The sequence below is a fragment of the Copadichromis virginalis genome, linkage group LG20 (assembly GCF_057382275.1).
Source record: "Copadichromis virginalis isolate Kocher_CV1m ecotype Utaka linkage group LG20, C_Virginalis_male_GT1.1, whole genome shotgun sequence".
Classification (NCBI taxonomy): Eukaryota; Metazoa; Chordata; class Actinopteri; order Cichliformes; family Cichlidae; genus Copadichromis; species Copadichromis virginalis.
Genome location: NC_140637.1, coordinates 3,205,712 through 3,231,855, shown reverse-complemented (window position 1 = coordinate 3,231,855; position 26,144 = coordinate 3,205,712). Strand labels below are relative to the sequence as shown.

The window sequence follows — 26,144 nt, the reverse complement described above, 5'->3', positions numbered from 1 at the left end:
ATCAGTATGACTTGTCAGCATAAAGCAGTACAGTTCTACAGACTCACAAATTAAAGCCTGAGAAATTATCATTAAAGCATATTAAACATTTCCAGAACAGGTTCAACAAAAAAAAAAAAAAAAAAGAACTGTTAAAGAAACTATTTCAGTGGACAACCTTAATTTCAGCTAGGCGTATCTAACAATCTGGCAGCTTGCTCTCTCTGCATTTATATCCAATTAGTTTCTAGAGTGCATGTCAGCCACGTGCATCCTAATTCTTCGTAGTACTCAAAATACGTCTCAAATATGCTGAGAATTCAAACCTCTCTTCAAAAGAAAGATGTTAAGACATATAATTACTTTATTGATTACATCTTATGCTCACACACATACAAACAAAATGAAACCATTCTTTTCATATCAGGCGTTATGAGCATTTTCTTGGACAGACCCAAAAACAACAGTATAATATTGTGATATCATCCCTAGACCAAAAAAAGCCATTATGGCACAAGCAGTAAAGTTCAGGTTTGACAGCAGTCACGCTCCTCTATAGTGTATCACCTCTTCAAAGTACAGTTGCTGTGATAAGAACATAAACGATGTAACAGGACATAATGGGCACTTTACATTTATATTAAGCATTAATGACATTTTGGTTAATTTAAAGTCTGTGATGTAATCACAAAGTGAAAAATAAATAATGGCTGCTGCAGAAGGTATAGTGGAAGATGCGTGCCTATACTTGTATATTTAAATATCTAAAGTAGGCCCTTTCATGTTTCATACGAATCTCTAAGGAGATTCATATTCAGCTGAATAAGCTCCAGCAGTAAAACCGATGCTTGCAGGAGTGATAATGGAATTTTATCAAAACCCACCTTTTTAAACAGGTCATGTGAAACCTTGAAGTGAGAAAGCAGGCTCATTTGTATTGTGAACAGGTAAGTAAGCTGTGTGAAACGAGATGCTATGGAAACACGGACATCCTCTCTCAGAAGGTACACCTGTTTAAACTCAAACCACCTGATAAGAGCGTGGGTGCGTGAACCTGCCCGGTCATTCTTACAGCTCTGCCGTGAACTGTCCTTTACTCTGGATGACCCTCATGACGGACTGCACCACCTCTGATGTGGTTCCTTGACCCCCGAGATCTGCTGTGTGCAACTGCAAATAAAGAGAAAAAAAAAATCATAAATAAGCTACAACAAACAAAAGAACAGGGTGCTAACAGATATGGTCCAAAATCCGTATTAAATTATTTAAGACCTTAACGTATGCTATGAAATCGTAGCACTGTGGATTGCATCTCATGCCGCATACTGTATTTGGATAGACGCTTTGTATTTTCTTTGTGCGTGCAAAGTGTAATCAGTTTCCCACAGTAACTAGTCCGATGCTGCACATGATCGGCAGATCAGGTTTTGGAATTTACTCAAGAAACAGTCAGATCCCATAGAGTGTAGAGCTGCACAAGAGCTTTGTGAAAGGAAAAGGGGCACAATGCTGCTTTGTGTGAATGTATTGTGATGCCTTCTAGGAAGCATGCCAGAATTGTCACTGCGGCCTTAAATCCTATGTCACGCAACAATGGCCTGTGAGCTTCATGGCAGCGCGATAGGTGAGGAACCCATCAGTGAGGAAGGCTCACCCTGGTTTCGTTCATTGTGGTGAGGACTGCATTCCGGATCAGACTTGCATAATCATTAAGGCTGGAGACACAAAGAAGAAAAACATTATTTAAATATAATACAGTCACACCAATACACACACACACACACACACACACACACACACACAGAAAACCAATGAAGAAGAATTTTTATCCGGAAAAGCTTACTTAAGGTGGTCCAGCATCAGGCAGCTAGCTAGCAGCATGGCAGTTGGGTTTGCAATGTTTTTTTCTGCAATACTTTTTCCTGTGTTTCTTGTGGCCTGAAACACCAGACAGACATGACTCATACATTTTCCATCCTTCAAAATTCTGAGAGAACTGTGTCCTACAAACCTATTCAAGCCTCCAACACTCACCGTTTCAAAGACAGCATAGTCACGACCATAATTGGCCCCAGGCACGAGGCCAGGTCCTCCCACCAGCCCCGCGCACACGTTGCTCACCACATTCCCGTACAGATTGGGCATGACCATCACATCAAACTGCTGTGGTTTGGACACGAGCTAAACGACACAAATGGAGTTAAGTAAAACAAATAAAATCAGAAGAACATTCCCTGGATTCCCTAAAATGTCATCATCTGTTACCTGCATTGTGGTATTGTCCACAATCATGCTGTCGAGTGTGATGTCTGGATAACCCGAGGCCACTTCTCTGCAGCACTGCAGGAACAAGCCATCACCGAGCTTCCTGTTGAAACAGAAATGCCACACTCAGCATATCCAGGACTAAGAAACTCACCGTAGTAAACAAAAGGCCAGACGTGTTTGACAGGATACGTTTCCCAAAAGGTAACTTACATGATGTTAGCTTTGTGTACAGCAGTGACCCTGCGGCGACCTCTCTCCCTGGCCAGTTTGAAGGCATAATCAGCAATCCTGATGGAATTATTCCTGGTGATAATCTTTAGACTCTCCACTACCCCGGATACACTCTGGAAGTAGGACAAGAAGACAACAACAAATGAAATACAGTGACATGAGTTTAAACTGTACTAGAAAGATCAATAAGACTGTAGTGGGAATAAAGTGTCGTCTCTAAGACTACGCGTAATACTACATAAAGTAAAACTTCTGTCTACAAGGTAACACTAAACATTGAAAAAAACGATTAAGTGCAACAAACACAGAACAAAATTAGCAGTAAATAAAAAATAATCATTTTAATTAGTACTAAGTGGTTAATAATGTAACAATACGTTTCTGTACAAATTGTAAAACAGCATCTATAACTGTATTGTGTAAGCAAACATGGCTCAACAACTACAGTTACTGTGCTCAGAAGTTTATATACATTCATCACAGAGAATAAATGTAACGGAATGATTTCTTTGAACTGTTCTGTTTTCCCAGGGTGGAATGATTGTATAGCATCCATCTTTAATGACTTACAAAAATAAGGATTGGGTGCACAGGTTTTTATTTAGTTTCTCTGATTTACATACGGCCAGAACATAAATATGGGCACAAATATAAACATATACTTAAATCTTTTAATAAGTGGTGCTGAATCTTCTTCAGTGTCTTTTAACTCGACAAGGTCAAGGAGTATCAACTTCTTTTTAGTCATTATGATTGACTACTGGTTCTTTCTCTTTACCAGAGCAAAAATGATTTGTCTGAGCACTCATTGGACTGATCAGTACTCTGAAAAAACTCACTGAAGATCTAAGAATGAAAACTGTAAATTTACACAAGGTGTGAAGATCTCTCTGAAGAATTTTAAACAACAGCAGATTCCAGGATCCTCAGTTCAAACAACTGTGCATGAGTACAAGTTATTCAGAGATGTCATCACTTCCACCAAGATCTGGAGGAAGACCCAAACCGTCACCCACAGGTGAGAGGAAACTGTTCAGGTACAACCACCAAGGCTCAAGCCTAACATGAACCTGAAACAGACAAATAACTAAGGGACAAATAAACAAATAATGGACTATGTTAGAGCCTGAATGTATACCTTTGACCATGTGTGCATTAGAGAAACTGAAATAAATTTGGACTTGTGCACCCAATTCCTTCTTTTTAAGTCATTAAAGATGTATGCTGTATAATCATTCCACCTTGAAAAAAAAAAAAAAAAACACTTTGAAAGCCCAAAATGACAACATTCACCGTGTAAACCTCTGAGCACAGTGGTAGCTTCGTGCACAGCAGGTACACATCCCGGCACACCAATGCCCATTTTAGTCTGCTGTAGATTTGGATCTACAGCATTGTAAAGCGCTTTGGGTGCCTTGAAAAGCGCTATATAAATCCAATCCATTATTATTATTATTATTATTAATGCAGGATTTTCATGTTTCTTTGCAGCCCAGAAGTCTTATTTAGTTTCAGATAATCGTATTTTATCTGTTGCATTCTGAAGTCAATATTGTCTATATTAAATTCTATCATATGACCAAATCAAAAGATTTTGCACAGTTATTTTGATTTGGAAAATTAATGATGCATAGATGGCACCCAATTCCCTTTTCTAAAAAGAGACAGATAAGAAGTGTTTAAGGGACCATAAACATGTTTTTCAGCAGACAGTAGTATTGATTGTTTTTCCTCTTGCGTCTGACCTCGTGCTCCAGACTGCTGTACTCTCCCTCTGTGTTCTCCCTGATGATCATGATGTCAATGTTCTTGTGGCGAGTCTGGACCCCGGGGAGGGACTGACAGTGCATCACATTGGCGTACAGGTCCAAACTCGTGCTGGTAGTCCACACAAAAGACCAAATTACGTAAGAAATGAGAGCTATTTCACACAAAAAAATGACCCTAATCTAGGAAACTAAAGATTTCATCTAAACTTACCGCAGCACATTATTTCTGGATTTGACAGACGCTGGCAGGGTATGTTTGGTTTCTATGTTACCTATCAAAAGAGATAAGCAATTACACAGTTACTTTAGTTCAACTGTCTTATTAAAAATTATACTCTGCTTACAGCTATGTTCTGTTTTTCATGCTTTCATACGTTGATCGAAAAAAAAAGAAGAAGCTGTTTGCTTACCCTTCAGGGCAACTCCATTTCGCCGGATGGCAGTGATGGCATTATTCATGTCATCATCGGTCTCCAAAGCGGAGTTGACATTCACCATCTCAAAATCAACTGGCACACAGGTGAACCTGCAGCACAATATTCACAAACCACACAATGGATTCAATTCTTATGTGACTGTAGATGACATGTAATCACTCAACAGGACTGAGATTCAATCTAACCAACCTGAAAACTTCTCTGACATGATTGAGAAGCTCTGGACCGATCCCATCACCAGGTATGAGGGTCACAGTGTGCCTGCCTCCATACTTTGCTGGAGGGGGCTGGAAGATTGTTAAATGCCAAAGAATCAACTTCAATAAATAGAGAAAATTTAAGGTTTGGCACCTTTTAAAGACAGATCATCCACTACAGTAAACATATGTTATGAAAAAAAAAGTTTACCTTTCTAAGTCTACAAATAATCTCATGAAAATAAGGTACACAGTGAATTTGATAGTTTTTGGTATCTGGTGTCTGCTTATGTCCACATTACCAATGACATAATAACAAATAGATATGGTGTAGTAATGTTCACTGTGGTGGGTTGACAATATCATGCAATACTTTAATACACAGATGCAGTAGGAATTCTGAAGTCAAAAGAAAAGAATAATAGTAATAGTAGTAGTAGTATTAATAGCAGTAGGAATTGCTGAAAATGCTGACAATGGACACAGCTTACAAATCACTGGCCAAAAATCAACCAGCACATGTCCAGAGCACCAAGTAAGTATGTTTGAGAGATTATTCTCAGGCAGTTAATAGTGTTTTTAGGTTTGACAAATATTTAAATAGATTTGATGATGTCATTACTGTGTTTATTATTGTGACTCAAGATGGTTAGAAATTCCAGTTGAAATTGATGGTAACAAAATTTCCATGCATCCATGCAACATGATGTTTAAAAACTGTTATATTATTTTGATCATGCTAGTGTTTTTATTCTCATCACACATCTTTTTTCCTATATCATAACCCCGTTATAGAAAATATTCTCGTTTAAGACATGATGCAGTGAATTGCAGTGAACCGTGTCACGAGTCAGCTACTTACAATGTTTTCTCCCTGTTGTTGAAGGTGAACAGAGGAAAGCAGAAGGACAAGAGTCAGTTTGATGTTTAGAAGAACAGGTTTGGTCCAAATAGTGGCAAACAGAGTAGTGTCATAACCTTCACCCCACAACAAAGTGGAAAAACACATATACACACACACACAGTTACACACAGTTCAGTTACACTGAAAAAGACAACTTCCAATGCAAAACATCCCGGAAACTGACAACAATCCCATGTACCGATCTGACTCACTCACAGTAAGCGAGGTCTTATTCCGGTGTCTGATCAAAGTTGTTCCAAATACCTGGAAAATACAAAGTGCAAATGATTTAGAGCGTGTTTTTAAATGGATCCCGTGTACGGATGCCGTAAAACCTGTGACCAACCCACAGATGTGGAAAAGCCCGCTAGCTTTGCTAATCAAATGATGTTAACAGCATGACCTTGTGTTAAAAAAATTATAACGGAGTTTAAATTAGAGCCACGCAACATCATTCACAAGCGAAAGAGCAAGGGCTGCGTGTCTTGTCTTACTTTAGCAGTGTTTCCAAGGCGTCCAACCCAGAAAGGATTCATTATTTTGGACGCGGAGAGTACGGCACTGTGGGCAGCCATCTTGATTTTGCAGCGCTGGTCGCGTGTTTAATAAGAGGAGCAGATGTGCCGATGTGACAGAAAGACTGTTCCTTTTTTTATTTATTTAATTTATTTTATTATTTCTTAAGTGTGATGTATATTGTAAGAATTTGAGTAAAAAAAACAAAACACTAAAAATAATTTTTAGAATCTTTTTTTTTGGTCACGTGAGCCACTTCACGCAGACTCTGTACTGACGGGTTGAGGTCCGTGGAAAAGGCTCGGGGTGGGCTGTAGGTTATATCCGGAAGACAAATGGGCTAAATTAAACCAGGTCTTTTTCCATGTTCGTCGAAAGAGGATACCAACTTCAGCCTGTCTTCTTACTGAAAGCGTATTTATGTCAGGGACGACTCAATGAGGAAACAGCGCAAGAAATAGCAAAAAGTCCAGGGTGACAAGAGCAACAGCTCCTCGTTACTGTTCGTTACAGCCGGGCAAAGGCGGCAAAACAAGGCGATCCTCGCTTGTAAAGGTAAACAAGTGAACTTTTCCGGTTCTAATTCTAGTAGAAATGTAATTGACAACATCGCTAAGGGTTCATTCTTCAGTGTCTCGTCTCTGAGATTGTTTGGGTTCATTTTAAAACCTTTAAACGTCATCTCTGCAGAGCCATTTTGCAGGGCCACTGTAAAAAAAATTAATAAATAAAAACATAAAGCTAGGAAGAGAAACGTCACACAGAGGAAAAATACCCTTTTAAATAATTTAAAATAATTACATTTTTTATTCATGACTGTGTTTCTTTCAGATTTTATCATCTTTTAAAACTAAAGGTAGACTACAGGCAAAGACTATAATATTTGGTATAACTAGAAGCTGGGAAATGGTATTTTAAATAAGAACGTTTTACTAAAAAGTCTCCTGTCTTGTTAAACTACTTAAGCCACTCTAATGTCAATGCTTTTCTTCTCCCCAGGTCTATGAAAGAGTGAAGCATGAGATTAACAGGTGGGTTGATATTTTCAATGGGGATTTATTGATAAACCCATATGTTTCTGGCCTGAGCTGATGTGTCCTGATCATTGTGACAGGCCCCCTGCGAGCTGTGGCTGTGGTGCTGCTGGTGGGTTTCACCTGGCTGCTGGCAAACACCTTATTTGGAGGGGAGAGTGCGTCCTCTGTGCTGCATTTCTTCAGCGGTAAGAGGAATCAAGCAGAAACCAGTTAACTGACAAGCAAATAAAATTTACCAAACATGGAGGAAAATATGACTTTACACGTTGGATTGTTAGGTGTGTTTTATGCGAGTTAAATCTTTTGTGTTTGTATTGCTAACTGGTCAAAACAAGCAGTTGTTAAACTGCAATCAGTTTTTAATGTGTCTGCCATCTTAGTGACGAAGCTACAGACAAGTTATGTGTGTTGGTTTAAAGTTGATGCATGTTTGATGGCTGGATTTTCGGAATATAACATTGGTAAGTTTAATCAAGAAATCAGTTGTTTTTTGTTTGTTTGCTTTTTTTCAGGTACAAGTGAAGACGCAACACCAGGTAAGCAAACTGTACAGCATAACCTTACTCATTAATTAATACTTTCACAAAGTTGCATTCTTATCTTCCTTCTTATGAGCAACATGTTTTTTAACAGAACCCCACCCACGAAAATATAAATGTGGACTTTCAGCCCCTTGTCCTCCAAAACATCTGGCTTTCCGTCTGGTGTCTGGTGCTGCCAACGTCATTGGCCCTAAAATCTGCCTAGAGGACAAGATGTGAGATTCAGTGTTAATTATTTCTGGTTCTTCATCTATGTCTTTGTCTCTCCTTAGTCCCTCCTTTTCCCCCCTTTTTTTTGTTTTGTTTTGTTTCACACTGTTCTGTTTTTTTCCTCTGTGCTGTCATAACCAGGCCTTCAAGCCTGTCTGGGGAGCTGAATGCAAGTATTGTTTCTTTCTGCTGGTCCCTCTCACCGTTTTGCCTGTTGTCTTGGCCCATATAAGTGTTACATAGTGTGAATAAGAGTTTAAATAGCTATGTATAAGCCTTGTGGTTTTGTCTAACAGGTTAGTGAGCAGTGTGAAGAACAATGTTGGCAGGGGACTAAACATAGCCTTGGTGAATGGTAAGACTCTTATTCTTCACGTTTTAGCAGACTATATTGTTTTTGTTTTTTAGCTCCTTTTTATGGTGCTGTTTTAACATTTTACTGATGTATCTTTGCTCCAGGGGTGACTGGCGAGCTTTTGGAGACGAAAACCTTTGATATGTGGGCAGGAGGTAATAAAAACCAGACATTAATGTTTAATATCCTGTAGTCCTGTAGTCCATACACTTTGGCAGTAACAACCCATAAACTGCACTTCAGATCTCATTTGATGCTCATTTTCAGATGTTTCCGACCTGTTGAAGTTTCTCCGGCCTCTTCATGAGGGAACACTTGTGTTTGTGGCCTCCTTTGATGATGCAGCTACAAAGTAAGGATTTGTGTTGTGCTCCCAGTTCCTCCCCTTTCACATTAGCCAATTTTAATAGAAACCTGGGAATAGTTCATATTATGAAGTATTGTGTTATAAATATTTAGTAGAGTAAAACAAAGAGGATTTTGCCTCATGTGCTGTCACATTTTCATGTATTTAATTTCTGCTATAAAATAAATTTGAATGCATTTATCTGGGAAGCCTAACAAGTTAAACAGTCACTGAGCAGTGCAAGGAAGAATATATGATAATGTGACAGTGAATGGCAGGCTTGACACAAAAGTTTTTCACCTTTTAAGATTTATCGGGGGTGCTACATGTGAACACCGACTTCATGATTCGATTTAAATTAGATTTACAAAGTGTAGAACTGAATTAAATCAGACTGATTCAATTAATTCTTGATGTCTTGGATGATGGTTATTAAAGTGTTCATGATGAGAATTTATTGCAGAGACCACCATATCTTCCTTATTAAGCAAATGGTGTTTGTAACTTTGTGGTTTCCTTGAAATAAAATTGTGCAGAGAGCATGTTTAAAAAAACCCTCTAAACTTGTTTGTTGTCTTTGGTTTTTTGTTTGTATTTTTCACTATGTCAGGCTGAATGAAGAGTCTCGACGGCTTTTTGAGGAGCTCGGGAGCACAGCTGTGAAGGATTTGGCCTTTAGAGACAGCTGGGTGTTTGTTGGAGCCAAGGATATTGAGAATAAGAGTCCCTTTGAGCAGGTTTGTTCCTTTTACTATTAGTGCTGATCGAGGGCTGAAGGTGGAGTCGGTGTGCTGTCTTTGATGTGACGCCAATGTTCAGTAGAAAATATTCTTCCTGTGCGACTAGATCACAGTGCAACTGTCACAACAGTATTACAAAACAGCATTATCTATAACCACTCCTCTGAGATTATGGTCCATATTGATGTGATAACATCACACAGTTGCTACAGATTTGTAGGCTGCACATCCATGATGTATGTTTTTCCATTCAACCACATCCCAAAGGTGCTCTGTTGGATTGAGAGCTGTGACTGTGAGACTAAGACTGCAGAGGCTCTGTTTGCACTAAAGGCCAGCACACGACCACATTCTGAACTGTTGATACAAAGCAGGATGGATTCATGTTTTCATGTTGTTTACGCCAAATTCTGGCCCTACGGTCTGAATGTTGCAGCAGAAATCGAGACTTATCAGACCAGGAAACATTTTTCCCATCATCTATTGTTAACTTAATGTCAGTGACCCTGTGTGAATTGTAGCCTCAGTTTCTTGTTCTTAGCTGACAGGAATGGTACCCAGGGTGGTCTTTTACCACTGTAGTCCATTTTCTTTAAAATTCAACTTTTATAGATCCTCTTCTGTAAACCTGCATTTTAACAAGTCATAATTTAAGTTAATGCTGCATTTCTACAATGTGTCAGTTCTTCTCTGGCGTCGAGCTGCTGAGGAAAATCCCAGCAGTTTCTGAAATACTCGCAACGGCCTGTCTGGCACCAACAACCATGCCACGTTCAATGTCACTTAAGGCATCTTTCTTTGGGTTTCAGAAGTTTAAACATTAACCTGCTTTAAAAAAAAAAGATTAACCTACTGAAGTTTAAAGTTCAACAGGTCGTGTTGGCCATGGTAGCAACTCTGTACCTACATGCTTGGTGTTGCTGCCATGTGATTGGCTAATAAGATATTTGCATTTTTCATTTGATTTAGGGGGTTTTTTGCATCTGGACTACCACATGATAATGCAGATTTTTCTTTTCTTTTTTTTTTTTTGGGGGGGTTTTTTTCAATGGCTGTTCAGCACTCTGTGTACAATTATTCAGCAGCTACTGTGCTATAGGAACCTGATCCCAGTCTGTTTTGCTGACATCATTTACGTTTGTCTTTCCCCCTTAGCGTATGAAAAACAGTAAAAGCAGCAACAAATATGAAGGCTGGCCCGAGTCACTGGAGATGGATGGCTGTATTCCTCTGCGGCCACCACTGGAAAGTTAACTCTGCCTGGTACCCCTCATATGCATTGCAACAGAACCTGGAGGAACTGTCAGAAGGTCCAGGAACTGCTTAATGGGTGACAAAATTCAAGCTCTGGACCACAAATAACTTTTTTATTTGTCCTCTCATGGCAGAGGCATGAGCTCAGTGCAAAGATCGTCTTGACTTGATATATTTAAAGTTGCTGAAACCTGCTGTAGAGGATTTCTGATTTAAGCTTTGTGAGCCACTTTTGAGCTGAAGTAATGCTTTGGAATCAAGTAAGATTATGTTAGGCTGTGGGAAACTTCAAAGTCCAACTCAGTGTTTCCATTATGAAAATTACTGCACCTGAGAAGAAAAAAAAAAGATATGGAAAAGTTAGTAGATCGAGGCAGCCCTATACTCTCACTATGCAAATGTATAGAGCTTTTGGACTTACGCAATTCCTCTGCTTCCGCTCTCACATGAAACGGTTTGTCAGTGTACACAGCTTTGATGAGAGGATGAAGACTAATTATCTTGTTGGTTATAAAAACCAATGGACAAGTATGGATTATAGAAAGAGCTATCAGGTGAACTCAGTTGTCCTCCAAGTTTTATGTCCACATATATAAGGCTAAACTTGTGGTTTCCTTTAAGTTTCTATAAATGTATTTTTTTCCGTTACAATAACAAAATCAATTGATAATAATAATGTTGACTGATAATGAATGTTCTGCTAGGGTTATGAGTGTGATGGCAGATGGAGAAAAGAGAGAGTGAGCAGAGATAAAATGCACAGGCTTTAGGGCTGGGTAAATACACACACACACACACACACGCAATGTGTATGATACTTATCAGGGAAAAGAACGTGCTGCCAGCTAGGCTGCAAACTTGCCAATGACTTAATTCATAGTGCCCTCTGTACATATTTTCTTACATTTCTTTTCCAGTAAGGCACCGCTTTTTTGACATTTACGGTGTGATTTATTCACTTCAGTCATCACCCAGGTATACTTTCCCTGAGCGCTGGAAAAAAATCTTACAGGAAACACTGCAAGTGTCAGATAACCAAAGTGTAACAGTGATGAGTGGATGAATACAGCTAGAGTAGGTCTTCCAAAGCCATTGTTGGAAATAGGTACATTTCTCTCTCTTCAGGACTGCCTATAGGTTTGTTTTGTTTTTTGTACTTGAGCAACAGCATAGATAAGTGTTTAATACTATGATGTAGAAAAAAATAAACATCTAAGTTAGTGGTTTCATGCTGGAAACCCTAATTCAGAGTAGAAAGAAAAACTGGGTCTGTGGACGTATTTTATATTTCATACTTTAATATGTTTTTGTTGTGTAATGTCAAATTCATTAGTAATAGTGCTTAGCTGCCATTGTTTCCGTAGAACATGATGTACACTAGTTGTTGCTCATCACAAGTTTACAGTTTTGTTTTTTCGTCTGTTTTTTTTCTTTTTAAAATTAGTCTTTGTCATTGTCCTTTAATAAAACTATTTATTTTTAAATACTTAAACAGAAAGCAAACTATTTGTGTGGGTTCATCACAACACTGCCAGTGGTTCTGAAGCTGTCCCAGGCCTGCAGGCATCTTTACACTCTTTGCTTTGCTTAAAGATTATTGGTATGGTTATTGATTGTTTTTTTTTTTCTTTCTTTTTATGTTGAACGGATTAATTTTGCTTCTTGAAAGTCTAATATATATATATATATATATATATATATATATATAAAGTGTAAAGACCTAGTTCTTCTCTATCGCTCTGTATGGTTAAGTCTGTTTCAGTCGCCTTTCTGAATTAGGTTGTGCTACCAAAGTGTAATTTTTTTTTCTACAAAAGATTACAGTCTGTGCTTTTATTGTGACGACAATGATGATGAATAAAGTATGTTCTAATATCAGTGTGTTTTTGTTTTGTTTTGTTTTTTCCCCGTGGGCCCTAATATTGAGTCATCTGCCATGCTTGGAGAAATTCACCAGAGGGCGACAAAAGGCAAAGTCTCACTGGGGTTACTCAGTTCATCCTGCTCAAGGCATTTGCTTCACTAATACGCTCTGCTGGGGATAAAAGCTTCCGACTGAATGCACCGTTTCTGCTTTGACGGAGTTCAGTGACAGCAAAGAATCGCGATGGTCGTTGAATCGGTACACTGTAACGTAGTAATGTCAAACACGATCAATTTCATTGTTTCATTGAAATGTGTTATGAGGCATTCAAGTCGTGGGAGAAAAATCGTGAATTCGCAATATGCGTTATTTGACGTTCAAAGGCACAAACTGGGGTTGAAAACCTGAGGTAGAAGAGCAAATCTGCACCCCAAATGCCTGACTTCTATCTTTTAGAATTAGATTGGGAATTGTTTTCACTGTCACAAAAGTAGAACTAAATTTAGTGCTGGATAGAGACCGGAAAGACTTTTTGCTCTCGTGGAAATCTTGTCATTAGCGTCATACCTTGCAAGAAAAACAGTATAACATGGATGTATATGCATGCATGTGTCCATATGCAGTTAAACGAGTAGTATAAACTAATTTTTATATTCCACTATTGCATTAAAATAAACTTTGAGGTACTTGAGCATTTCTCTTTAATAGTAAGTATTTATATTAAAAGCTACTTTGCGCTTGTACTAAGGTGTGTGTTGTGGATGTGCAATATCGTACTTCTTATCTGATAGTTAGAAGTTTCTATTTTAATTTATATGGATAATGTGGTGAATTGTTACAGAACAGAGAATGAAAGCTATAGTTAAAATCAGCTTCACCTTAACCAACTAATTGCAATGAAAGCATGAATAATGTGATGCAGGCGTGTCAAAAGACTCCAATCCGACCCCAATAAAAATGTTGGAAAACACGAGAAAGGCATAAATTATGGACTTTTAACTGTATTTTCATATAAGTTTTACAGAATTATCTTTACTGATAAAGGCCAAGCGTTTGCTCATTCTTGCTACACCAAATTCATAAAGCAATACATTATTTTTTACGACAGAGATAGAAATAGAAATTTATAGAACTATCTGGGGTTTCGGGGGGGGGGGCTTGACACTGTTAGTTCATACGGTTAAGGCCAACGAGTAGTGCTGACACTTTTTTTCTTTTCTTTTTTTTTAACTATAGCAGCATTTATATATCATAAAGGGAAAAAAGCTGTCATGTTCTGTTGAAACTGTGCTTCTTTTTCTTATATAAAGACATCCTAATGATTCAAAGTGGGATGTATGTACGAGGTAACGTGAGTTAGTCATTCCTGATCTAATGTATCAAATGAAAGTATAACATGCACATGATTTATTTAGAGTTTTCAGCTTTTTAAGTTTTTATTATTTTACCTCTATTCATGCTTTTGGTTTTAAACTTCAGATTTTTAATTGAGAAATTTCTTGTAGTTCTACTGAATACTTCTTCCACGAAAAGCTAACAAACACACATATAAACATAGTGTTTGAATTAATTATTTTTATAATAGTATATAGATTTATGCAGCCGTGTCTCTGTCAGTCACACATAATGTTTCAATTGCCTTTGCAAGACCGCTGAAAACCCTGCTTCCTCCCCTGAAACAGATTTTTTACGACGAGCATTTGAATGCATCACCATATCCACACGATAAACTGCGGGCATAAACACGCGGCGTATCGCCCTCTAGTGGCGTAGTAAGCTAACTGTCGGTTTGTGTTCGTCCTCTGGCTGATGATGAGCCCTGTGGCAAGTGAGAACTGGCAGGCGGCGCGCGCTCAGTACACGCGAGAAACTGCAGAAGGCCGTTGGACTCGTACGTTGTAAATTATGTACATAAGTTGCTGATATTTTCCGGATACACATGAATGGCGTGTTGGTCAACTTTGAGCCGACAAACCGAGCAGCGAGTGAGAAAATCTGTAGACCGACGGCAAGCATCGTCTAAACTGGATACACGTATCCCAAGTGCTCCGCGCCCGTGTCTCACACAGACCGAGGATCGACGACTCCGGTGGGGATTTTCAACCTGACAACACCGCGAGAAGCCTGTAAAATGTAAAGAGGAAAAAAAACGACAGCAACAAACGAACCCAGCGGATTTTTTATTTTTGTTTTGCCGAAGCTTTTTTATTATACATTTTTTGAGCGTGTGTAAAATATTTTTGTAGGCAGAAAGTCCAGTGTAAATCTCCTGTAAATAACACCAAGGTTTGTAGATAGATAGCCGACTATATCCAGTTTTCTGTGAGTTTGCTAGCTATTCAGTCTAAATAACGCTGGACCGACGAGCTGCGATGTTGCATTTGGGTGAGTGATGTTTGTTGTTATTTTCATTTACAGTGCAGATAGTAATTTGCGTGATTACTGGACTGTGGTGCCCCGGTGAGGTGCTGTTGTTATTTTGTCCGTCTGTTTGGGCATTAAGAGATCGCTCAGGAGGTGTTTATCATCCCGACACATAATATTCCATTTTAATTCACGCGGTGTTAAAACACTTAGTGCAGACCTGCGGGCCCTCACACACCAACAGTGAGCCCATCATTCGAGTGATTTGAAATGTGCTCAGGGCAAGTCCTGGAGGTTTGATGATTTATTTATTTATTTTTTGTGATGGTGTCAGCCGTCTCAGTCACTATGCTCTCGCCCTGATTGTACTCTATGTTATGCGTGGCGTTTCCAAAGTCAGCTGAGCTATCTGCTAGCCAATAGCTGTACATCATGGTGCATGCACATCCAGGCATCACTGTGTTGGTACCATGTATTTATATACCTATGAATAACATACACGAACCAGTGAGTACTGCGTGACCGGCCACATCATGGGGGCTTTAAGCAATTTGCCAATTAATGTTAAAAAATGAAAATCACCCCTGCTGTCTCCCATCAGCAGCAAAAGGTATTGATATAATATTTATAAATGTATGCATTCCCTTAACTTCACCATTGATCTATAGCAAAACAGTGGTTTTATCCAGATGAGAGTAGTAGTGGTGCATTCAAAACATTAGAGAGGGCACTTGCTAAACTCCTGAAATCAACACTATGCTGAGCTCAGAGTACTCCAGCATCCATGAAAGTTCAGTGACTGAGGGAATGGGAAGGCTCATAGGAACTCCAGGAGTGGTAAGCCAATTTAGTGACATGTAATCCTGTTTCAACTTTGGCTGATTAAGGAGCCTTTCCCGCACCTGGACCATAGGAATCTCTCAGAACTGGACAGCTCTGCTCGCAAAGGGGAATGAAAGAGAACAAAAAAAAAAAAACAGGGTTAGATAACATATTCCCTCTCTCAGTGAACAGTACTCCGTGTGTGCTACCTACACTCTACTCTCCCATGCTTGACCTGGATTGGACAAAAGTCCTTGTTGTGTTTTCAGCCTTGCGTTTCCCTAATGGGAAGAGAACAAATAATTGTGTGTTTGATCCTGGTAACCAGGATTCGATATTTTTCATTGGGCTCCAGAGAAGAAAGCAACATGTGCGGAAGCACTTGTGTAGTCGAGGTGGAGAAATAATCACTTTAGTCTCAACTTTTTTTTTTATTTTGTATTGAAATTTAAAAAGTATTTATACCCGTTAAACACAGACACATCTGCCTTTATATTTTATCTGTGGCCAACAGCTGAGACCTGTGTTGTTCTAAATAGCTTCCGCTTGACATTGGGCCCATTCAAAATTTGGCCAACAGCTCTCAGACCTTGTGTTACCTCTAGCCTGTCTCCCCATATCACTCGGCCTCCATCTCCTCTTTAACCTCCTAAGACCCGAACTCTTCCACAGCATTAATTAATAAATTAAAAATGTAAAAAAAAATTAATAAATGAGAGCCACATATGAGGATATTCGTTTAAAATTTTGATAGAACAGTAGCAGTATAACGTCCTCGTAAGAGGATATCAGGCCCTTGTAGAGCAACATTGAGTATTTTGGCCTAAATAACCCAAAATGTGATGTCCACATATGTGGACGCCAGGTCCTAGGAGGTTAAATCTCTGTGGGACGAATTTGCAGTTGTGAGAATTTGGACAGATTCAAGTTGTTGTATTGGTTATGTGTGGAAAAGTTAGTGTTGCAGACGGGAAGTGGTTTTATGTGGTTAGGTTTTGATCTGCACATGAGACATATTCAATGAATCAGTCACTTAAATGCAGCCAGATTTTTTCTTGCCAATTGGATCTTCTAAACATTTCTACTAATCCCTGACTCCCTGGTACACTGTAACCGTGCTCATTCAGTCAAGAAAATCAACAAAGGGATAGTATGCAAAGTTCTGCCTCTGACTAGACTAGACACATGCAAATGACCTGATAATACACTTTGCTATAATAACTTCATGCCTAAACTGCATCTGAAACTACCAGTTTAGCCTTGGAAGTTTGATTACAAGGCATTCGTTTTGTTATTTTAAATGAAGAACGAGTTGATGGAAAAACTTTTTGCCCCGTGGTAATTGTGTCTCTGTAGTAATGCGTTATTATCATTTCCATTCCAGAGCAGCGAGCGCAATCTCCCATTTATTTGCTTAATTAACTTTTTTTGATCTACATTATGCAAATGAAAAATAAAAAATAGCGGAAAATTTCACAGTTTCTAAATCCAGTGGTAATATTTTCACATGGCCTCTTCTGTCTTATTTTAACCGTGTGAGATAACCGCTCACATGAGACCAAGAGCGAGTCCTAAGAGTCGAGACGTTGTCACGACGGGACATTTGGTGTTTATTGCTTTAAAAATGATGGGATCAATGATGAATGGAGAACTGAGCTCTGTTTATTTAAATATTTTTTAAGAATTTATTTCTGATTTTAGGCGTGCACTTAAAGTACATTTATATGTTTATGGTCCTTTACCCTGCTCTCCCTCAGCCTTCTGCACCGAGTCGGGCAGTGACACAGAACATGCCATTGGAAACTATTCCTGCGCTAATATAATCACCTCATGTTTTCAGCCTTTTCTAAACACTAAAGGTATGTCTCCACTCCTCTCCGTGCACAACTGTAGCTGCTTTTGTTGGTGCAGAAATTTAGCTATAGTCACTGCTTTCATTCACACAAACATTGGCACATATTTTATCAGGCCGCCCCCACCTTTTGTCTGTGCCAGCCCACCACCCTCCCTTTTCGCTCTCTTGTTCTCTTTCACACACATTTTTCCCACCCCTTCTGCCCCCACCCCACCCCCACTCAACTCACTCCTTCCCTCTGCCTCTGCTGACCGCCCGCTCCCACCAACTACAATCCCTTGCTGTACCCCTCGCCACTTTATAGTCGCTCTTTTTTTTTTCTTTTTTCATCTGTATGTCCCCCTCAATTGCAAAAACATAGCCGTCTGCACTTACACGCACACAGTCCCCTGGCTCTTCCTTTGTATGCCTGCTTAATTTTTCAGCGGCTTTTTGTTTTGAGGGATTATTCTGCTTCCCTGTGAAGTGATTTATGGAAGTTGTGCAACCGGATTGCAGCATATTTGTTGTGTTTAAAGATATATGTTTGTCTAGGACTTGTGCTTTTGTCTTTAATGAGCGTAAACACAAGTTGCACAGAGCACATTTTTCCTGTGCTTCACACGTTTAAGCATAGAGGTAAAAGTTATAAGTGAAAACAAACAGAGGCTTCAGTGGGTATTGAGAATAGAACAGAAGTCACATCACTGAAGCAAAGTTGTCACATTGATTTTTGGTGCACATTTCAATAATGATTAGGCAGCAGCAGGTGTTCTCCCATGCAGGAGCCTCACCGTAGCCTGCAGGGCAGGAGGATTGCTGCACGTCAGTTGTTTAGTTCTCATGTACTTCGGCACTGATAGAAAACTGAACAGACAACGGCTCTGACACGGGAACTTGATGCGCGCTACGCACCAGAGTCATTTTGCTGCCAAAGCAAGATGTCATAGTTTTAGCTGCAGCATTGGTTTTATTATCTTTAACTTTAGTTTACCACGCTTGCCCACACGGGCAGTTGCTTGATCATTTGGCTGGTGTCAGGAAATTCCTTTCGGCATTCTTTCATTGAAAGGGGACATGCAGTTTGGGTGCTAGTGACAGTTTGCTTTCGATGTGTGTCTGTGTGTGTGGTTTTTGTCTGTGTATAAAAGATACAAAGAGTGCTGAAGGGACAGAGGGATAAAGTTTGTTCTAACCTGCCGTCTGATATCTGTATCGTGAGTCTATGTGGGTGTGTTTGGAAGGGAGACTGATCGGGTGTGAGAGACAGTGATGGTTGAACGTGTTTGATGTGCTGTGATAACTCTGTCCGGTATGTGGCTTTCATGGGAACTCCTTGCCCTGGGGACATGGGCAAATAAGCTCTTGCTTAACGGGCAACTTCCCTCTCTTTATCGGCTGTTGTTTTTCCCCCTTTATGCTCCCTACATCCTGTTAGCCTTTACCTTTTTAGACTCACTGTACACTACAGTATGTCCTCTGTGGGTTACCCAAACATACCCAGTTTTCTGTAGTTTTTTTAATCACTGTGCAGCAAGTCTTCGATTAGATGCATGCTTTTTGATAGTCTATCTAGTCTATCTAGTGATAGTCCGGTACAGGGTGCAGCACTTAAATGAGTAGACGACTGAAAATGAAACAGGGTTATGGTAATTGAATCAGTTCATACTTACTAGACTCAGCTTTTTAAAGCATGAGGATTTTCTGCTCTTTTTCTTCTGTGTTTATCATTTTAAATTTGGATACAAAATAATAGGACCTCAATTTTGAATTGTAAACACATACTGTTAGCTCCATTAGTTCTTGAAACAGTGACACAGCTGTGCTTCTGTACACCAGATCAGTCAACCAATTGAAGTGCATACTTTCAGCTTTTTTTTCAAGGGGATTAAGAAAAATATTGCATTAACTGCTTAGGAATTACAGCTGTTTATATGTAGGCCGAAAAAAGAAATGAAAAACTAAGTAAGATAATGTTAGATTTAACAATTGTTTTTAATACTTGGATGAAAATCCAAGTCTGATACTTCTATCAGCATTTACATTATCAATAAACACTAGTGACCAGTTCCACTTGCAACCATACATCTCCATGCCACAACATTGCCTCTGCCATGTTTGCAAATAATGTGCTTTAGCTCATGAGCTGTTTTCTTTCTTGCTCCATACCTTTCACTCCCTTTCATTCTGGTAGAAGCTCATCTTGGTTTCATCTGTCTGTGAAACTGCTTACTTTTTCAGTTTCTTCATTATTTTTTTGTGTCGTTTTTTGCACGTTATAATGGCTGTAATTAGTAAATTACTGAGCTCCTAAACAGTAAATAAATACTTTTGCAAAATAGTCTACACTTCTGTCACATACAGCAGCAAAATTATCAAAAACAGTGTCTCTGTCCAGAAACTTATGGACCTAACTGTGTAGGGTGCCTAGTCTTGCTAAAGGGTAAGGATAAGCAAACTAGCAGCTGTCCCCACATTCTGTTCTCCCCTGTTAACTTTAAGAAGTACACTCTTGACTATTTGTCAGATTCTTCTAAACATAGCTACAGGCTGAGAGCCTCTCACCAGAAGCGTTACCTGCAGCTAGTGAATCAGAGGGAAGTGCAGGGGAGATGCTGCTGCAAACATTAGTTAATCTTCTATCAACTTAATTGAGGACTATTTGATTCAAACACTGTTGATGTTTTTCTTTTAAAAAAACTTAAAAGTAATAATAACAAACACATTTCTTAGTAATGTCAAGTAATTAATTTTTAGAAAATACAGAAAAGGGTAATATTACAAAGCCCTTTCTGAAAAAGCTGTAAAGTTTAAATGTAAGGGACGTCCTGCAACTAATTATGTTAATTAGATCAGTAACATGATTGGAGTATAAAAAAAAGAAGTTTACCAATCTACAAAAATAAAAATAATAATACTAAAAATCACATCTGAAAATTGTGGAACAATTTCTGAATACCGGTAATGTTCCTCAATGTAAAATTTTGAATATTTTGTCATTATCTCATCATCTATAGCAGCGGTCCCCAACCTTTTTTGCGCCACGGACCGGTTTATGCCCAACAATATTTTCACGGCCGGCCTTTAAGGTGTCGCGGATAAATACAACAAAATGAAAGTAGTACCGGTACCGAAAAAAAGAAGATTTATTCATAACACACGTGAAAAGACCCAGGAAAACCGAGTTAACGGTAAAAACGATAACAAAATAACGCTGAAAACCGATAAAAAAACTGAAAACCACACATTTCACACCTGAGCCTCAACTCTCGCGGCCCGGTACCAAACGACTCACGGACCGGTACCGGTCCGAGGCCCGGGGGTTGGGGACCGCTGATCTATGGTACATAATATCACCAACAGATCTGTAGAAATCCGTGCTCAAGGAACAAGGCCAAAAAGTCAATGTTTCATGCTCATGATCTTTTTGAAGATCATGAGCATGTTTTAAATGCATTCTGTTATGGAAACCACTCAATTGGCTCAGAAACACTGCCAGAAATGGTACATGAATACTGTGCCATCCACAAATGTGGGTTAAATCTGTGCCATGCAAAGAAGACCCAGGACTGTTAGAATCCTATATCAGACAAGAATGGTACAAAATTGCTCTCCTCTAAGTCCAGTCTCCTCAGTTCAGAGATGTTTACAGACTGTTGTTGGTCTTGTCCCAACTCTTTTGAGATGTGTTGTTACCATCAAATTCAAACTTATATGTTTTCTGTGTTTTGCTACAAATAGAATATGGGTTTACGGCATTGCAGTCTATGTACATTTTACATAACGTCCCAACTGGAATTTGGGTTGTAGAATAGCCTTATATTTATTATTAACAACTGGCTAGTAGCTGCTGGACTTTGGAAAGAGAAAAAAGAACCCTCACTTGAGTGGTGCTGCTGATCGATCCATTTTCTTTATTACTTAATCTGTTTAATTGGAGAAGTGCAAGAAAAAAGACAGATGGAAGTATTTCATTTGGTGGATATTTGAATATTTTATTCATCAATCGGATTCCTAGAAAACAGCCTAAATAACAACATATTACATCACATTTGAAGGTTATTATTTGATGATTTTTTACAATGTTTGTTTTCTTTCGTTATAGTATTTGGGTGTGTCTTGCTTAATGCTGATGATGGCTTCTCTCTTAGCTTACGTATCTGTTCCTTGGAAATGTTGCTAAACTTGAATTGCTTGTTCTTCGGGAGCTTAGGCAGTTAAGTCAACAGACAGTGTATTGCGCATTAGTTTGACTGACAGCTACTAGCATTGCACTTCAGACTCACTGCGTTTGAGCCTGGAGACACAATAGGCTTGATGTGAGTGTTAATGTCATTGTAATAAAAGAGATAATGGCTGTTGTGAGCTTCCAGATGATTCCCCTGTGGTAACCGTGGGCTTTGTTCGAGCTTAAAGACAAGTTCAGATTTGCTACTGTGACATTTCAGGGTCTGAGGCCGGCTGCTTCGGTGGGTTTCTTCATAGCCAAGTCGCTGTAACCACAGATTGTTTGGGTGCATAATTGCAGTAGGTTTCACATGTTCACTTTCAAATTAATATGTGTGAAGGTGTAAACTTATATTTGTTAATATCCTGAATTGGACTGCACTTCCTATTCACTACATTCCCATAACAATCCTTGTCTATGGCTGTTGTTGGTATCCATTAGTATGCTTCCTGTAACTTCAAATGCTTAGTCATAAGGTGACTTTGGGCCTTATTGCAACTTTTATTAGTAGTTAAACCCTGGCTCTAAGATGCACTCTCCAAAGTAACTCCAGGCTATGAGCCACTTAGAGATCATTTGCTGTAAGAAGGCAGGGGAGATACAATACCATGGGACAGGTGGGGAGTGATAGAGGAGAAGTGAAGATAAAGATGCCACTGGAAAGCTGCCCACTTCTGTCCACACAATGACACAAAAATCACCAAAAAAACCTAACAGCAATCTGGTACTTTTTATAGGAAGATCACTATTTCAGAAGAAACTTGCTTTGTTCACTTCTGCCTCACTTTACCTAAGGGCCAGTCAGTAGTTTCAAAAGATTACACTGCTTTAAATGGTTCCCAGGGTATGAGTAATACTGTAGTGGTGATAATCATAATCACAGTTGTGTAATCTTATGAGGCTTTTGTTGCATATGTGTGATAGTATCTCTCATACAGTTCAACAATCCCTCTGAGTATGAATTATTCACACTCAACCGAACTGGCCCATAGTTCATCATCCATTTTTAATGGTTGGGATTGTATACTCCTAACTGCAGCTTTCTGTTCGCTAATGGAGCTGTTGAGCACAACTTCAGACGCTAGACTCTGGTAAACATGTGATTGACGATTGATGAAACCATGTGTGATCACTGACCAGGCTCACGGGATATTCTTCAGAGACTCTTTCGGTTTAATTGTACACAAATGAGGCGTTTGTTGTGTTAAAATTACAGATGAAAATGTTTCTTTCTTAAGGTTCACCCTCTATGTGATTATGATGATATCTTGAAGTCATTCTTTCCATCCATTCACACTGGGCTGTTGGGGCTATTCCAAGTGTATCTTATTAAATATAAATAATGTACCAGTGTTTTTCTCAACAGATTTAAATATGTCAATCGACTGTGTTTTGTTTTTGTCTTGCAGGTTTACTTGAAGATTTCCGCATCAGAGTTTGAAATAATAACAGCGCTGCTTACCCCAGCTGGCTTGAAGAAAACCCTCCTGGTTTCCTGTGTTTGTTTGAGCCCTGAGATGTCTGATTCTTTCTGATTAGCACCAAACAAGTCGCTCCTGAAGAAAATGTAGGCAATGTTGAGAAGGAAAGTGAAGATAGAAACATCTCACCCTGCTTCTGTGCTTCTGTAAAGCAGCAGAGTAAAAGAGTCCGAGGAAGACGACGGAGGAAAAGAGTGACAGAGTGACCCGTTTGATCAAGGACAGCAGTCTCTTAACACGTTAAAAGAAGTGAGAGGGTGACCACAGAAAAAGAGAGAGACGGGGACTGACGGAGGAACAAAGGTTTGGAGGAGGAGGTCTAGCAGGGGTGGGAAAGCCCATTCCCCATGGCTACTGACCCAGGAGAGCCCGCAGGCACCGAGGATTCCTCGGAGAAACCTGATGGACAGAAGGAGGAGGACCCGGAGTGGGAGGGCAGGGTCGACCAACAAAGGGAGAGGACAGACAGCACCCCTATGGACTCATCCTCCTCCCAGACAGAAGCAGGGAGAGCAGCAACAGAAGAAGATGGAGGAATCAGAGGAGGCGGTGGTGGAGGAGAAGCCTCCCAGGAGGAGACCGTACTCAGACCTATTTCATTCTCCACACCCTCCCTACCCATCGATACAGGTCAGAAACGACTAAGAAGGGAGAAGCGCTTCTTCAGGAAGAGTGTGGAGATTTGTGAGGAAGACGATGAGGTGGATGTACCCACCTTGGCATCACATAGTGCCCCCCACCTGGAGCTGCGCTCATCAGACTCAGTCTTTAGTAGTAGTCCTCAGCAGCATGGGGTTGCTTCATCCTGTGCAACCTTGGGACATGAACCGTCTTGCACCAGCTCAGTCCATGAGCCTGGGAAAGATGCTCCTTCATCTGCACCTGTACCGAGGGGGAAGGAGAGGGACCGAGAACAGGAAGAGGAGGCAGAGATGAAAGCTGTTGCTACCTCTCCTGGAGGAAGGTTCCTCAAATTTGACATAGAACTAGGCAGAGGAGCCTTCAAGACCGTCTATAAAGGCCTGGACACCGAGACTTGGGTGGAGGTGGCTTGGTGTGAACTTCAGGTAAGACAGTCTGTTTTCTGCTTTTTTTAAAATTATTATAATCAGTGCACTTAAAGAACACAATGCTGTAGGTTTACTGGTAATACTTATACTTTATTTATCCACTTCAGAATTTAAACACAGTATTACTGTTGTAAAATGAACAGAGATCTGGAAATCTCAGCACGTAGTCTGCTTCCTATTCAGACTGTGTGACTGCAGTTCCGTGGAGACTGAGGTGAAAACGAGGAGCATCACTTGTAGCTGAGTGACAGCACACAGTGAAAGTGGAGGCATTGCCTTTTCTAGGACTGTATGAATAATAGAATAGACTGTCAGCATATCTTCTTGTTGTGATTGGTGTCCTATCAGAAAGACTATGCCATGTATTTACCTGAATTGTATGAAGGCGATTATTGTTTTTCAGGTTTGTATCAATGCTTGTTGTTCAAGGTTCTTTATTTGTATAACTATGCATGTGACAAATAAAGAACCTTGAACCTTGTAGGTGTAGTAATCAGGAAAGAAACAAATAACAGCACACATTGTCATGAATCGCTGTGCGGCAGGCGGGAGTTGGACCCAAAATGCAGGACTCACAGACTCGAGGGAATGAACTCAAAACACAGCTTTATTTGCCGGTAGAACAAACATACAAACTAAACTAAACTGGGAAGCCACAAACTAAGAACTTACAGCGAGACACAGGGAGATCCACACACAGCATGAGGGACGACGTCACGCCGAACAGAGGGAGACGCAGACAGAAATACACAGAGGGTTAACGAGGAAAGTGGGAACACACGGGGAACACAGGTGACACTGATAATCATAACGAGACAGGGCGGGGTGAACTGAACATGACATGTACAGGCGTGAGAGTCACAAAGTAAACAGGAAGTGCACAGAGGTTCAGACAGGAGGAGAGAGAGCACGGGGAAAACACAGACATAACGGGCTGGGGAAACATGAAACAACCACAAAGGGAGACGAGGGCTCATAAATACACAGGGCACACAGGGGGGGGAGAGAGAGCACGGGGAGAACTTGGACATAATGGGCAGGGGAAACATGGAATAAAACATAAGGAGAGACGAGGGCTCACAGATACACAGAGGGGCACACAGGGGGTAAAAGCCATGAAGGGAAAACACTTAGGGAACAACACAACAGGGCAACTCAGAAAACATGGCCTAAATAAGGAACAAAATACAAACATACAAGAAAACTAAGAACACTGGGCCAACATGGCCCAGGACCATGACAGTACCCCCCCCCTCAAGGGCTGGCTCCCGACAGCCCAAACCCGAAAAAACAAAAACAGAAAACAACCCACCCAGGGCGGGAGGCGGGGGACCAGGACGGAGGGACCAGAATGGGAAACAAAAACAAACAACAGAAAACACAGGAGCACATGACTATAGTCCAAATAAGGTTCAGGGGGCCGACCCAGAGCCCACAGGCACAAGAGTTCACGGGTCACACGGTCGGGGGGCCGACCAGGTGGGTGGCACAGGTGACAGAGCTGGTCCGGAGGCCGGCCGTGCGGAAGGCAGCGGCGATGGCGAAGGGGGGGACGACGACGGAGCAGTTCAGGGGGCCGACCGCGCGGAAGGCAGCGGCGGCGGCGAAGGAGACGACGGAGCAGTTCAGGGGGCCGACCGCGCGGAAGGCAGCGGCGGCGGCGAAGGAGACGACGGAGCAGTTCAGGGGGCCGACC

General features: G+C 40.3%; 3 protein-coding genes across 7 annotated transcripts in view; 2 read left to right on the top strand and 1 right to left on the bottom strand.

The window, feature by feature from the left end:
- Positions 1 to 321: 321 nt before the first annotated feature.
- On the bottom strand, positions 322 to 6,397 carry idh3g (isocitrate dehydrogenase (NAD(+)) 3 non-catalytic subunit gamma). 2 transcript variants are annotated; one of them, XM_085443278.1, is made up of 13 exons: positions 6,280 to 6,397; positions 6,002 to 6,049; positions 5,744 to 5,755; positions 4,874 to 4,971; positions 4,658 to 4,773; positions 4,459 to 4,519; positions 4,224 to 4,356; positions 2,458 to 2,591; positions 2,245 to 2,347; positions 2,014 to 2,160; positions 1,823 to 1,917; positions 1,634 to 1,694; positions 322 to 1,149 (listed from the first exon to the last, which is right to left on the bottom strand). In XM_085443278.1, the coding sequence occupies exons 1-13, from the start codon at positions 6,358 to 6,360 to the stop codon at positions 1,048 to 1,050; spliced, it is 1,191 nt and encodes a 396-aa protein (XP_085299404.1). In that variant the 5' UTR covers positions 6,361 to 6,397; the 3' UTR covers positions 322 to 1,047. The 2 variants fall into 2 exon arrangements, with proteins under 2 accessions (XP_085299404.1, XP_085299405.1); XM_085443279.1 differs by lacking the exon at positions 5,744 to 5,755.
- Positions 6,398 to 6,552: 155 nt separating this feature from the next.
- On the top strand, positions 6,553 to 12,660 carry fam3a (FAM3 metabolism regulating signaling molecule A). The gene is made up of 10 exons (XM_085443281.1): positions 6,553 to 6,856; positions 7,301 to 7,332; positions 7,416 to 7,523; positions 7,851 to 7,874; positions 7,972 to 8,095; positions 8,387 to 8,445; positions 8,550 to 8,600; positions 8,713 to 8,797; positions 9,402 to 9,528; positions 10,687 to 12,660. Exons 2-10 carry the CDS (start codon positions 7,320 to 7,322, stop codon positions 10,783 to 10,785), a joined length of 690 nt encoding a protein of 229 aa, XP_085299407.1. The 5' UTR covers positions 6,553 to 6,856; positions 7,301 to 7,319; the 3' UTR covers positions 10,786 to 12,660.
- A 1,811-nt stretch (positions 12,661 to 14,471) lies between these two features.
- The window catches only part of wnk3 (WNK lysine deficient protein kinase 3), a 42,116-nt gene continuing 30,443 nt past the window's right edge, over positions 14,472 to 26,144 (top strand). For all 4 annotated transcript variants that reach the window (XM_085444525.1, XM_085444524.1, XM_085444523.1 and 1 more), the window contains exons 1-2: positions 14,472 to 15,034; positions 23,307 to 24,445. In XM_085444525.1, coding sequence (XP_085300651.1) covers positions 23,726 to 24,445 — 720 coding nt within the window. In that variant the 5' untranslated portion in view covers positions 14,472 to 15,034; positions 23,307 to 23,725. The remainder of the gene's footprint in view (positions 15,035 to 23,306; positions 24,446 to 26,144) is intronic.